Source organism: Pongo abelii, chromosome 9, assembly GCF_028885655.2.
Source record: "Pongo abelii isolate AG06213 chromosome 9, NHGRI_mPonAbe1-v2.0_pri, whole genome shotgun sequence".
Classification (NCBI taxonomy): Eukaryota; Metazoa; Chordata; class Mammalia; order Primates; family Hominidae; genus Pongo; species Pongo abelii.
The window spans coordinates 135,688,983-135,704,076 of NC_071994.2; the positions used below are offsets into that span (position 1 = coordinate 135,688,983).

General features: G+C 44.7%; 1 protein-coding gene across 1 annotated transcript in view; it reads right to left on the reverse strand.

The window, feature by feature from the left end:
• The window catches only part of OPCML (opioid binding protein/cell adhesion molecule like), a 1,125,121-nt gene that overhangs the window by 3,935 nt on the left and 1,106,092 nt on the right, over window positions 1-15,094 (reverse strand). The window contains 2 exon segments of the mRNA NM_001132803.1: window positions 13,979-14,130; window positions 14,552-14,672. Of these exon segments, the coding sequence (NP_001126275.1) occupies window positions 13,979-14,130; window positions 14,552-14,672 (273 nt within the window).

Genomic DNA, 15,094 nt, shown 5'->3' on the forward strand with positions numbered 1-15,094 from the left:
TTTTATATCTCTATATATATGTATGTATATATATATATGTCTTTGTCTAATTATTATTTTGAACTTAAGAAACAATTGAAGCCCTGATATGCTCCACTCTAGACAGACAGAACTCTTGCGTGTAGGAATCATTCTATCCCAAGTTCTACCAGTGAACTGAAACATTCCTGTGGATACCATGCCATCAGCACAAGGTTGAATATAGCTAAAGCAAAGAGGAATGGGGCAATATACACAGAAAACAGACCATGGAAGAGTGGGGCTCAGAGAGAGAAGGAGGCAGAATAGTAAAGGGAAATGAGTATTTCTGGTGGTGAGCAGCAGTTGCCATCGGATGCTTGGTGCTTACTGGGTGGAGGTTTACAGCCATATTCAGCTTCTGTTGAGCATTCCCAAGAGTGGAAACGCAAGGGAGACTTAGCAGGTATGTAGGCTGCTCAGCCTGCTTAGGGCAATGATGACAACACACATTCACACTGTGCTCTCCACGTGGCAAGCACGATTCTAAATGCTAAACATATAATCAGTCATTTAATCATCACATCAACCCTATGAGCTACGTGCTACTGTCATTCCCACTTTGTAAATAGGAAAACTGGGAACAGAGCAGTTAGACATCTTACCTATGGCCACGCAACTTATGCACCTTGAGCTGGATTAGAACCAAGTCACTGTCCTCAGAATCTATGCCCTTAATTGTTACAAGTCTACTTTCTCTCTGTAGAAAATGACCATTTGTGCAGGTTTTCCAGGGACCACAGTATCATGGTGTGAGAGAAACAATGGACTGGGAATGCAGTATCTCTGTGTGAATGTGCTGCACCCTAGCTGAGTGACGGTCCCTCTCCGGGCTTTGCTTCTCGCATTGCAAATTGAGAAGAGATGGGGTTTGATGACCTGTGAGGTCCTTCTTCTATTCGTTATTACATAATAACTTCTCTGAGTTATTACGTGAATGGAAATTCTGCATCCAGATGTTAGGAGAGATAGTTGGTGAGTAGCCAGACAGCCTTCTTCAGTTGAAAGAAAACTGTCAACACGTGCCTTTTGCACTTCAGAATTCCATCTTCCCTGAGACAACAAGATGGCACCAAACACTCTAGACCCTAAAGTTTCCCTTTTGCATCCCCATTTTCTATGTGGCTTCAGGGAGTTTTATTCTTCAGCAGGTATGATGAGCATCTGCTTTGTCGCATCAAATGCCATAGCAATTTACTGCCAAAGTGCCTTTGGTCAATTGGTGTATGAGAAATGGCTGGGCTATTGTGGCCAGAGAATGAATTTAATCCACTGTGATACAGAGTGAAGCTAGCATCACTTTCCTCATAAAGTTCCTGGGCACATTTAAGACTTGTCAGCTGGGCCAAATGCCAATGCGGTGAGGGCTCCGCCGGAGGGCTCTCCAGCTGTGTTTGGAGCAGGTACATCTATGTACCACTCTCTAGACTGGAAGAGTGTGAGACAAAAGCCATGGGCAATGAACTCATTCTTTAATTGCATCTTTGCAGTAGCCCTGTGTAACTGGAAATGAGGAAAAGAAAGTTTCTGGGTTAGTTCTCTCCCACTAGGCTGCTGTATGCTACAGTTGCTCACCTAACGTGGCCAAATGCTTTTCTGCTTTAATATAAAAGTTATGGGTTGCTGCAATTTAAGTAATGTGGTGTGGTCCCATGGCCTCGGGGTCCCACGTGTTACCATGAGGCTTTTGTAAATGTTAGCTCAACAAAGCTACAGAGCCACCTGTGTGACAGGGGAGGACACGGTTTTGAAGGAACTCTTCAGGCTGAGCTCAGCAGTGGTAGCACTGAAGCTTGCATACAGGGCTTCAGAGTCAGGTTGAGTACAGTTTTCTTAGAGCATGGCCTCAGCCGGTAACAGCTGCATGGACTTCTCCAGGTACTTGGTACCCAAGATGATACAATTTTGAATTTCAGTATGTAGGGTCAGAAACCCAAATGTTTGTATTTATTCATTTATTGGTAAAAATTGGAAGAAAGGTGATTCTTCTCTAAAACCTAGAATCCTAGAGGCAGGTTTTTTTTTTTTTTTTGAGACGGAGTCTCGCTCTGTCGCCCAGTCTGGAGTGCAGTTGCGTGATCTCGGCTCACTGCAAGCTCCACCTCCTGGGTTCATGCCGTTCTCCTGCCTCAGCCTCCCAAGCAGCTGGGACTACAGGCGCCTGCCACCACGCCCGGCTAATTTTTTGTATTTTTAGTAGAGACAGGGTTTCACCGTGTTAGCCAGGATGGTCTTGATCTCCTGACCTTGTGATCTGCCCACCTCAGCCTCCCAAAGTGCGGGGATTACAGGTGTGAGCCACCATGCCCAGCTGAGAGGCAGATTTTTAATGACGTATTCTACTCCAGAAAACTGATGCTAAAATGCACCCGGATAAAAGCCCATGGGTTTGGAAGAAAGGCGAAGGAGCAGACTTCCTGGAAGCGTAACTGGAAAACATCCCTAGGGACCTCAGGAAAGGCTCTCTACGCTCCCCCGGGGTAAGGTGGCCGACCGCGATCTGGCAACGTTGGAGTTGGACCAATTTGGATTTAAATTCTGACCCTGTGGGTTGCCAGCTCTGTGATCTTAGGCAAGATACTTCCTGTTTTCTCACTGAAAATAGGCGTGATGATGCTGAGTTTGCAGGACTGGTTGAAGGATGAACGTAATTAGTACAGTGCCTGGTGCAAAGTAGTCATGTGATCATGGCAACTGCTGTTGGAACAGCACACCTCCCTGTGCCTTTCTTAGTGGAGACTAATACTAGCTTGTTTAGATCATTCCAAAATATGTTGAACCTGGGGTGAGGTATTGGTAGGGGAGTGAGTAAAGAGGTGGGATAGCTTAAGATTGCAGATGAGAGAGACCACCGGCTGTGAGGGATCTGGAGGATGTGGGGCATTGAGCAGGGCACTGGGAGCCAGCCATAGCCAAGCTTCCTGGCTAGTCAAAGGGTAATGTGTCCATCCCACAATGGAGATGGGCCCCAAGCCAGCCTTGGGAAATGTTGAAGTCGTTCATTCAACATACGTGAATTGATCCCTGCCATGCACTAGGCTCTGCTTTCACAAAGAAAGACAGAAACAGTCCATACCTTCAAAAAGCACAAACTTCAGGAAGAGCTAGCATATCCTCTGTCCTTGACTAAATAAATAAACAAATAAACAGACAAATATTTTTTTAAACCATCACAGACTCTGGGAAGAAAGCAATTTGGAACAAATAACCCTAAATCCCTTTCATCTCAGGAACATCCTGCCTGTTGGATAGTCTTAAGAGGATTGATTTTAAGAGTCAGAACTGAATTTGAATTCTGGCTCTGCTACCCAATAGCAGGAAGACTTTGGACAAGACCGCCGACTATTCCGAAACAGTTTCTTTTATGTATAAAATGTGGAAGGAGTAGTTCTATCTACCCTTGCAGGGTTTCTCTGAGAATGAGTTAAGATGGTGTGTGCAATCATCAAGTACAGAGTAAAGGAAGATGAAATATTAGGTGAGTTGGAACTAAGGCAAGAATTGCTAATCCATATAACAGCATCTTGTGTAGGGGTTCTGCTTTTAAAGAAAGAGGTGTTCTAGAATACTAGGTTCTCAAAGGTTATTCTCCAACACCAGCTGAAAGCAAGCTTGGCTCCAGCTGGTAATTGGGTGACCTTGTCCCTTCTGGAAAGGCCTGAAATGGCTGCTAACCACAGGTAAAAGCTTCCTAACGAATGCCAGCTATTCTGAAGAAGTGTATTCAGTAGCCCAGTACTTTCTGTGGGCAAATGCCACATTTAAGGACTCTTTCTCTATTTATGGTTAACAATAATTCAATTGAACTAGAATGGCTGCTACAAATATCAGTCTTAATTAAATATTTTCAGGGATAAATGGAAAGTGAGAACATGTAATTATGCCCTTTACCATTATTCCAGCACCTCCTCCTTCACCGTTTTTAATGTTAAAAATTAATGGCTTCTTCATGCCTGAAGTTAAGCATCTTTAAAAATATAAGCTGAAATGAAGATGCAAAGCCACAAAATAAACTGAGTGACAACAACAAAATAGTTTGGGCACAGGTATACAGACAAATAAGATTTCCTTCAGAATATAGAAAGAATAGTTAGAGACCAGATATGGTTAAGAGACAAGTTTCAGAAATGGCAAAGGGATCCATTGGTGTGGGCATTATGGCCAGAGCAGGTCCATGCGGCTACAAGGGAAGCTCAGCAGGGGTAAGACACATAACAACAACAACAACAAAAGAAAATGAACAAATAAAAATTCTACTTTTGAGAGGCTACGTATCTTGGCAAATTGCTAGGTTTGTGAAAACTCATCATGGTTTTTGCCATTACCTTTTTTTAGAGACCGAGTCTCACTTTGTCACCCAGGCTGGAGCGTAGTGGCACGATCTTGGCTCAGTGCAACCTCTGCCTTTCAGGTTCAAGTGATTCTCCTGCCTCAGCCTCCCAAGTAGCTGGGATTATGGGCATGCACCACCACGTCTGGCTAATTTTTGTATTTTGTAGAGATGGGGTTTCACCATGTTGCCAAGGCTGGTCTTGAACTGCTAGCCTCAAGTGACCCACTCACCTTGGCCTCCCAAAATGCTGGAATTACAGGCGTGAGCCACCACGCCTGGCCTAAACATTAGATTTTTTAGAAGAAAATTTGGTTGAAGGCTTAAAACAGAATAAAGCCACACCTACCACATAAGAACTGGAAACTTTAAGCCTGGCCATCCTGGCACTAAGCTTTTGCTGCTGCATTCAGGGGTGGCTCACCACCATCTTGAGTGGCAGGTGTTGACAATCACAGTACCCAAACTCAGCACAGAGCTCTCAGAAAAAAATATAGAAGCTTCCTGCTGAGATCCTGCCTCATGAGAGATTTTGAAGCTTAAAAATGTAGTGTATATAACAAGCCATGAAGGTATTGGAATGTGTCACTGGTTTTCTTTTCCATGATTACAATGAAAATATGACATCGATCTCCAGCAACCATAAACTATATAGCTGAAATTCTACTAAAATGGCAGATGGTAGGGTGACCACACTAAAAAAGAAAAGAAAAAAAAAACCCCATAGGCAAATTGAGCTTGTTGATAGCACAGTGAGATTAATGAAATATCTGAAGTCTAAGAAGATACGGTTTTGTTCTGAAATTTGGATAGGTTTTGTAAGTATGATTATGAACTGTGTGACCTTCCTAATGAGGAACCAAAAGGATAATGATGTTCTTGGTGATTAAAAGAGGAGCAAAGAAATCTAATTAGATGATGTATGTGTTACACTTGTTGGTGAAACATAAAGCTATTTTTAGAGGTGCTGGCTGATGAAGGCACATCACTTCCCTTCAAAGGGAACTTTTCCTCCATTGAGTTTAATTACAGCGGCAAACGTAGCACTGTGTTGTTTCACAAGTAAGATCAGCCAACAAGGCTCTGCAGCACAACTAAGACCAGTCGATAAAGAGGCAACCATCTTTCTTCTGTTCTCCTTAACACACCCTGTTTTGTACTTACTACAAAAACAAAAGCTTAAGAAGTTAATATCAGAAGTTAATTCAAATCTGTCAGCTCATCACAAACCTGGAAGAGACAAGACTTGAGTCTATGTTGAACCATAAGCTCTGTGTCTGTGCTGACATCAGCACACCCTGAACGCTCAATGTTAAATTCTAAATGCTTAGGCTAATAGCCAGATGTCAATGATTCAGAGTGAGGAGGGCGGGGTACGAGCGAACGACGAGGAACCTCATCAAGAATGAAATGGGAAATGTCTGCAGTTTTTTTCTAATATGTTGACATTTTGCAGGTTGGGGGAAAATACAAATGATTACGCTGCTGTCATCAGCCAAAAGCAATGGTGTTTCTCTCTGACTCATTCCCTTCCCACCTGGATTTAAATTGTGGAGTTGAAAAATAAAAATCATACACGTTATCAGCAGGAAACGGACAAATATGTGCAGCTTTTGATGTCTCTGCAAGAAGATATCATGTGATGAACGTCTTCCTAAACAGAGAATTGGAATATGTCATATAGCCTCCTTCAAAAAGGAGATCTGGGATGGAGGTCCCTAATTTTTAAATTAGATTTGGAACATACAGGAGGCCAGAATGCAAGGGAAAGTCAGAAAAATAGTCATTTGGCTTCCCTGAGGGGAGGGGACTACAAGTCCTCTTGGGTATTTGGCTTTTCTTTGGTTAGTGAAAGGTATGAAACTGTATAGAGGCTATAACTGACGCCCTCATTGACTGGAAGATATATTTATTAATTCAACAAACAGTTACTGGGCAACACTCACTGGAAGATATAGTGTTACATCCTCTGAGTGCAGAAAAAGACACAAACAAATAAGCATAGGGGTAATCTACCATGAGAGCCCAAAAGATGAGGGATTGATTCTTCAGTGGAGCTCACAAATGCTTTACTTATGGGGCGTCATTGAGCAGAGTCCAGAAAGTACGCACTCATCAGGCAGAGAAGAGGGCACAAGCCTGCCTCTGTGACCCTCCAGCACACTGGGAGACACAGTATATGGGTTTGAAAGAAACAGGGGATTAAGGTCAGACAGACATAGGTACAAAACCTGCTGCTGTCCCTTGCCCCTTCCGTCCATGGTGGAATCCCTCCTACCTGGGGGAATTCAGTAACATCATTTGTTCTTTGAGCTCTAGGCTCTTCTTCTGTCCAATGAAAAATAATAACAATATCTTTCTCAAAGTGTTCTTAGGTGTCTAGAGCCATGTGTGGCTGACACTTGATAGCTGGCAGCTTCTTTATTCCTCAAGCATGGCACTTCCTAAATTTTATTGTAACTGTCTACTTACTTGTTTGTGCAAGATCAGAAATTCTGTTTCTCCTGGTACTTTAGTCCTTAGTATAATTCCTGGCATACAGTAGGCACTAAACAAATATTTGTTGACTAGATGAATGGATGGAGGGATGAATGGATGGATGGATGGACAGTGGCAACAGCATGATGTGTAATGGGATCTGGGACATAGGGGGCCCAGCCTGGTGGATGCAGGGAAGGTTGCAGGTGGAGTGCTGGGGACACTTAAAGCTATAAGGCTACGCTGATCTCACAGCGAGAACAGCCTTAATGCCAAGCTGTTCTGGGAGGCAGAAGTTTTCAGCAATCAAAATGACAAGGTTCATTCTGAGTTTTGGAAATGTCACTTGGCCCTGCTGTGGCAAACCAACAGGAGTTGGATTGCCAAAGAAAGATGAGAGAACCAGTGAGAGGATATCACAATTGTCCATGTGCGATGCATGCCACAATGTGAGTGATAACGGAGATGGAGAAGTCAGAGTAAAGGCCATTTGGTGGGACTTGTTGGCTAACAGATGTGAGGAGTGAGGGAGAGGAGGAAGTCAAAAATGACCACAGAGATTCTAGAGAGTGTGCAGGGGAAGAGCGAGGCACGACCGAGTGTTCCCAGGGGAGAAAGGCTGCCTTTGAGATCCCTGTGGAATATTCAGGGAGAGAGAGTGGCTTGTAGCTCAGAATTCAGGACAGAACTAAAGACACAAATTCAGGAATTATCAGACTGTTGTTCAGAGGCCATCAATCTTCAGTGTGCATAGGATTCCCTAGGAGAGCTTCTTAAAAAGTGCATTCTCAGGACCTTCCCTAGAGATTTTGATTAAATGATTCTGGGGCAAGGCTCACATATCTGCATTTTTAAAGCATCCAGAATAAGGCTAATGCAGGTCAACAAATACCTCACCGTTGGGTGCCTGAAGGTACAGAAGAGCCCTTCCCCTTTCACCATAGGCTGACCCCTGGGAAGACTGATAGGGCAGGTGCTGGAGGAGCTAGAAGCAGACTGAGGAAGGCAAGGAGACAGTCACCACCGGTTATATCACTGAAGCCAGAAGTGGGGCCTTGTGGGGTGAGAGGGGGTCTGGCACTGAGAGGAGGTCGGGTGTTAGAGGGAGACAGATCGTGGTAGCTGAGGCGTAAGTAGGTTTGAGAAAGGGAGATACAATGCAAGTTCTCCCTCCCAGAGGCCTGTGGTTGGAGGGAAGAAAAGGCACGGGTGCGGCATGGAGGTTGCACTGAAGAGAAGTTCAGTCTTTGTGCCCCCTCTCCATGTCCCAGCTAGAGCCACCTGGGGATAGGTGTAGTTGTGAAGATGCCCTAATACAGACACGGAATGAGAAGATGGAAGGAGGAAGAGGAGGGAGGTGGGGGATAAGGCAGCGGCGCTGAGGGCTCTGCCCATGGGTGGGATGGTTTCCCGTGAGAAGGAGGTCAGCAAAGGGCAGAGGGTGAGAGCCGCTGCCTGCTGCAGGCTCTGGCAGAAGGAAGTCCAGCTCAGAGAGCCAGTCTGATATGTATATTTATTCTAGAAGAATGGCCATTAGCAAAAGAAAATAGAGATTACGCCCTCATGGCTCCCAGGAGCCGCGAGGCAGGCTGGAGTCACAGCTGCTCCAAGAGGGCTCAGGCTTGGCCTGAGGAAGAAACTCTGCGCACAGATGTTGCCTTAACTGGAGCGTTTGCCTTTTTCACTTGCGATGACAGGATTCCTATGAGTTGTCCCTGCGCCCTACACTTAACTCTTAATGTAACTGATTTGTGTCGCTGCAATTTCACAGATAAAATGTGAGAAATTTGTTTTTCTCTCTGCAGTCTCCCCCCTCCGTCTTGGCTTTGTTTGCGTTCTCTGTCCCCTTCCCCTGCCAGTTCCAGTCATCCAGGTGTTTACATGCCTCATTAAGCACGTCGCACTCTCTGCAGTGCCGGATGTAATCAAGTCCAGAATCTTCTTTCTCTGCACACTAAGGACAGGATGGGGGGATGAGGCTTCTTGCTCAAGGCCCAGAGGGGACAAAGGGGGTTGACGAACTGAGAGAAAGTGAGTCACCTCCAAAAGGGACAGAGCTGTGGTCAGCAAGCTGAAACCCAGCCACCTCTGCTGTACTTAGGCCTGGCAAGACTTCAAGGTGCCAAGGGGCTCCCTGTGGACCTTCCAATGGCTGCACCCACTCAGTAAAGCTAACGAATGCTTAGAGCAAGCTGATTTGCAATGGTTGGAGCAAGCTGCTGTGCAGAGATTGTCCATGGTTATGGTTGATAGCTTTTGGAGACCTGTTCCTTGCCCTTTGTTCCCATTGTTTCCCAAATTCATCCCAGACACTTAGAAAGCTGAAAGTAACCTGGGAGTTCATCTTGTTCTGCTTTTCTGTTTTACGCATGACTTAGGAACAGACAGCATCACAGTTTGTCTGTATCAGAGTCAGGACTGGAACCCCGTGTTCCTTGCTGCTAGCATTGACCGCCTTTCCACATCAGGCCACTTTTCCAGCACCTGCAGTTGCCCGGGGCTAAGGAAAGTGGGTGGTCTAAAATGTGGCTGTGAGTTGGCGCTCTGCCTAGCTGACCACTCTGTCCTTGTGGCTGTGTGTGGGGAAGGCAACTGGTGTGATGAAGAAGAAGCATTTCATATCGGTGCCAACAGCTGATTCATCTTGGACAATCACCTACCATGTTGTCACTCACACGTTTCTAGTCATTTCAGGTTTCAAACCACTCACCAACCCATTGTCTCCAGTTTTTGTCCTCTGCATTCTTTCAAAATTGCTTATATCCCATTTTCCTTTGCTCTTTGCTTGTAGGTATGAAATATATAAAAGATGTAGTGTGAGAGAAGCATGCTGTGAAGGGATCACAGGGGCAGAGTCAAAGAGGGCTCTCAGAAAACAGACTGACTGTCTGTAAGAGTAAATACAAATGCATGCCTGCAGATGGGGACTGTGTGTTGGGGAAGTATGAGTATACGGGTTGCAAATCTAAAAATTGTCCTTTACAAGAATGGGTTCAGAAGTAGATAGAAGAAAGGAGAATTTGATGTGGGAGATGGGTCCAAGAAGACTAATTGCTGATATGAGGCTCCATTTGGAAAGTCACCATGTCCACGATGGGTAGCCAGGTATTATGAGCTGGACTGCAGTAGGAGCAAAGTGCTCTGGCATGGGAATGGGAGTATATAGCCTCAAATCCCAGCACAAGCACTGATAAGCCAGGGTGTTTTGAGTTATCTGCCTAACCTCTCAATTTCCTCAAGTGTAAAATCACGATAAATATAGTACTTACTTCATAGAGTCACTAAAGGTGATAAAAAAGGAAAAACACGTAGTCTAGTGCCCTGTACACAGTAAATGGTTGGTAATAATTAGGCATAATTATGGGGGCATTGAGGACTAGGAAGAGCATCCCTGGCCAGGAGAAAGAGCAGGTCAACCAGACACTATCTGTGTGATCTTGTGCTGAAACTATTGCCACACAGTCATAGGATCAGAGAATTGTGCCTTGTAGGGACCAGAGAAACCAAACATCTTATCCAAAATGCCTTCACTGATTAAAAATATAAAAGACCCACTGAGATTGACCTTCCCAAAGCCATTCAGCCAGCGAGCAGCATAGGGAGACACATACCCCTTCCTCTATGCCATGGCATTTCAATTCCTGACAGCTAAATTGTGGCTGTGACCAATAGGTTCTTTCCATCCCCACATACATTCACACATTCATTCATTCCACAAAGTTTTCCTGATGAGCTACTGTGTGTAGATCCTTGTATTAGGTCCTAGGGATTAAGCCAGGTATAGCCCCTATGTTCATGGAGCTTACAGGATAAAGAGAAAGAAATACTTTAAACAAACAAATTTTGAAATATTAAACAAAAACAAAATTACAACTAGAAGATAAAGTCTATAGAAACAAGGAATCTATCTGTTGAGTCACTGCTGTCTCCTGATCACATAGAACAGTGCCTGGCTTATAACAGGTCCTAAACACATGTTTGCTAAATGAATGCTACACAATGCCCCGTGTGAGTGCAGCAGTCAAAGGCACGGAATGAGTGGATGCAGAATGGGGGACTGGCCTGCTCAGAGAGGTCAGGAAAATCTTCCTTCAGGAAGGGATGCTGAATGCAAGTGTGTGCCAACAGGGTGAAGTGAGATAGGGTGGGTTATAGGGACCGTGAATGCTGGAGAGGAAGGGCACAGGGGACTTTGGAGGAAAGAAAAGAAGTCCAGTTGAGCAGTGACTCTGGCAGGCATATGGAGAGAAGAGGTGATAGCATGGGCCATGTCACAATAAGCGTTGGCAGGTGCCAGTAGAAACACAATAGTATTCAGTGAGTCATGCCGCTTTGATGAACATTGTCTTATTGACAATTCACAGTGACACTCTCATGTCCATAGGTCAGAAAATATCATCCTACTCAGCTGAGTAAACTCAGGCCTGTGGTTTTGGTTTGTGGTCAAATCCACACATCTAAACATAGCATTTATGGGATTCTTAATGTATACAACCTTATTTAATCCTGTCACCAGTCTTTTGAAGCAGGCGTTAATGTCCCAATAGCATATATGAGGGAAGGAAGGCTCAGCAAGTTTAAGTGAATTGGGATGTGAAGGCTGAATTGGGATGTAAATGTCTGCCTGTGCTATGGGCTGAATTGCATCCCTCTACTACTGAATGTCTATGTTGATGCTCTAACTCCCAGTATGTCTGTATTTGGAGGTGGCACCTATAGGGAAGTAATTAAGGTTAAATGAGGTCATAAAGGTGGGACCCTGATCCAATATAGTTACTGTCCTTATCAGAAGAGACACCAGAAAGCTCTCTCTCTCTCTTTTTCTATGAGAATTCAGAGGAGAAACCATGTGAGGACACAGCAGCTCTCTACAAGCCACAAGGTGGGCCCTCACAGGAGCCACCTTGGCAGAAACCTGCATCTTGGACTTCTAGCCTCCAGGACTTTGAGATAATAAATGTCTGTTGTTTAAGCCATCCCATCTGTGGTATTTTGTTATGGCAACACAAGCCAACTAAGACAGTTTTGGTATACACTAGTTGTTATCTGCCATGACACACCTCTTTCTTAGTTAATGGCAGAGAGAGACAAGAAGGGCTATTGGGTTGTCAGTCCTGTGCCCTTCTCTGCATCATACTCCCTGCAACAGCAATCCCACCAACCATGGGGATAATGGCAGGTTGTGGCAAGGAAGTGACTCAATCCCACCCTATCCTCTCAGTGTTTTTAAGACCAAGGCATGGGTGTTCCTGGTCACTGGGGTGCAGGCAAGACTATACGTCTGTTAGTGTCTTGGATCTAGAGCTGTGAGCAGTGATAGTTGAAGAGCTGATTTCAGGTCTAGAAAATTCAAATGTCATCTCTTTGCATGTGAATGAGATTGACATCTTAGAACAGTAGGGTTGAGGGTCTTCCAGTTCTGGAAGCAGAGCTGAGCACCAGCTACTGCTTCTTCTAAATGCCTCAGCGACTGTGTAAGAATGTGTGTGAGTGCATGCATGCGTGTGCCTGTTTCTCTTTGCTGATGCTGTGGGCAAATGCCTCAATACCTAATACAGGGCTCCATTTCCAGGTCTCATCCAGTATCTATTCATTAGCTAAGTGGCCTTCAGTGTTACCAAGCTCTTTAGTCCTCCTTTCACTTACCTGTAAAATGGGGTTAATAACCTGCCTTGCACAGCCCTGACATGATGCCTAGAAACCAGTACGCATTTGGTAAATAGCAGATATTATGATTATGAATAATGATCCCAAGTACTTTTATTTTAAAATAAAGTTTTCAGAACTAAACCATTAGCCCTGTTTGCCTTGGGCTAAAAGAATAAAACATTCATAGTAGGGTGACATCCCCACCGAGACAGTTATCTATTAATCCAGTTGGTCTCTGGGCTGGGTTGCTCTTGGTGCTGCTGTGTGCAGAAATAGCAGAATAAGCATTCTTTTCAAAGGTGACCAAGTATAAGGTTCTTGTTTTGGTGGCAAAAACCCCTTCCCCTGAAACCCATAAAGCTATTCCACAGAGTGCATGTGAAAGCCATCATATTCTACATGCTTATTATCTAAACTGTGTAAATCAAGCCCCTTGAGGTCTATCTACCTCAGAGACATAAATTACAGAGGTGAAGCAGGCAAGCCTATTTTTGAAGTAGGCTAAAACTCAAAGGCATAGGCATTCAGGCAGGCAGAGGTAGGAAGGAACATGCTGTACCCACCTGCCACTGCTGATGAGGGGCTTATTTCTAAGACACACACAGCACAATGCACACACAATGCAGAGAGAAAACAAAAGACATAGATCACACATTTCAGATGGTTGGTGGACAAAGTTTAGTTAAAAACTTGTGTCTGAGGTACACGTGAAAGCTTGTGTCTGAGGTACACGTGGAAACGTGGACACCTCTCTTCATCCTTCATCCTCTCATCCTACTCATTGGATGCTTTCCTCTAATCAAACCTCAGCAAATAAACAAATACATACACACATAAAGTATCACAACAAGCTGGCCCTGGCCCATGGTGTGAAATGTTGCAGAAGGATATGGATGCGGCAGTGTGGGAAAATGGAGTTAGGGAGACATGGGGGCTTTAAAGGAGGTCAGTCCTGGCTCCCAAGCCTTCTCCACCCATATGGGAGGGAAAGACCTTCAGAGAGGGTTTGCTGCTCCAGTTGTGGATAGAGCAGCCACCTGACAAGGTCTCAGACTACTACTCCATTCCTCCCCATGGATGAGAATATGAGATGCAAGCAACATGGGAATCATGATGAAAGCAGTTGACTTGGTTTAAAGCAACAAATATCACCCCCAGAATCAGAGACTACAACTACAGAAGGCATCTTAAAATTACACAGTTGAATTGACCCATGGTTCTATCTTCTTTATACAAACACCATTCTACCTGATTCACGGTTTGGTTTACTGCTATTGTAAGGGCAAACTTTGCCTTTTAATGACCATGAAATATAAATTACTGTGTAACTATCTCTGCATGGCATGCTAGGGGAATGGCAGGGAGAAGTATGTCTTATCTATAGGTGGTGGGTTGAGCAGGATGGATGGACACAGGCCAAGCAGATTGCAACTTCCTCCCTCCTGAGTCCCTCAAGCTTCCCCATGTGGCTGAGCCCACTGCATCCAGGCTTCCAGCACTCACCATACAATGTGATGCTGGCATTGGTGTTCCCAAGCTTGTTTGTGGCCACACAAGTATAGTTCCCATAATCCTTTTCTGAAACATTGAAGAAAGTCAGAGTGGACATGCGGCCTTTGTTTTCAATCCTCATTCCATCCAGGCCAGTGGCTAACCTGCAAGAGGGAAGACATTGCCATCAATTCATTCTACAAAGAGGCCCTCCTCCTCACTAAACTCTTTTCTCCAACTAACCTCATCCCTCAAACTCAAACCCTAAGAACTTCAGGGTCCAACAGGAGGAGAAGGGAAAGGATGCTCTTGCCCAACGGGATAAATGTACTGGCTTCTAATTCCCGATGACTGACATGTCTACAACCAGTCTCAGATTCAGAATCATGGTCAGTTCATTTTCTTCACTTTCCAGCCTCCTCCATTTTTTTTCTGGTTGTAAAAGGAGACTTTGTTACAAAAGAGGGCATAATACATTTCTGTTTTGCCTTATCTTTCCCCTTTTCTTCATCCTCATCCTTCTCCCATGTGGGGATAGACCATCAGCTCTGCTTCAGAACTGTCCAGGCGTCATTTAAAAGGTACCTGGTTTCTTCCTTGAACCACTGGAATTCAGCCATGGGAACTGCAGAGGCTTCACAGCTCAGGATGCCCTTCTGACCAACTGAAACACCAGTGTTCTTGGCTTTTGAGATATAGGGAGGATCTGTGGGGAACACACACACACACATGCACAAGCATGCACGCACGCATACACAGAGTGATTTCATGAAACAGATGAAGGGCACAAACAGCCATTTGCTATGTAAATGGATTTCTTGTGACAACCCTCTTTCCCAGTGAAATAATCATTTATTTCAGGAAAAATAACTTCCTTGAAGATACTGCATTGACCCCAACCTCTTTTTCAGGCCTCCAAACCCATTCTCAGCTAACAATTCTCTCCATTTGCTGAAAACTCTGGCAGTCACAGGAAGACTCCAGGGACAAATGGCATGGAGGCCATGGTGGGCAAAGCCATCTGATGAAGCATTTTCCTGTTGGCAGCAACTTGGGTCCTTTGGAAAATGGCACTGCCATTACCAGATTGTCCACCTACTCCCTATGCCGCCTTTTCCCCAGAACCCC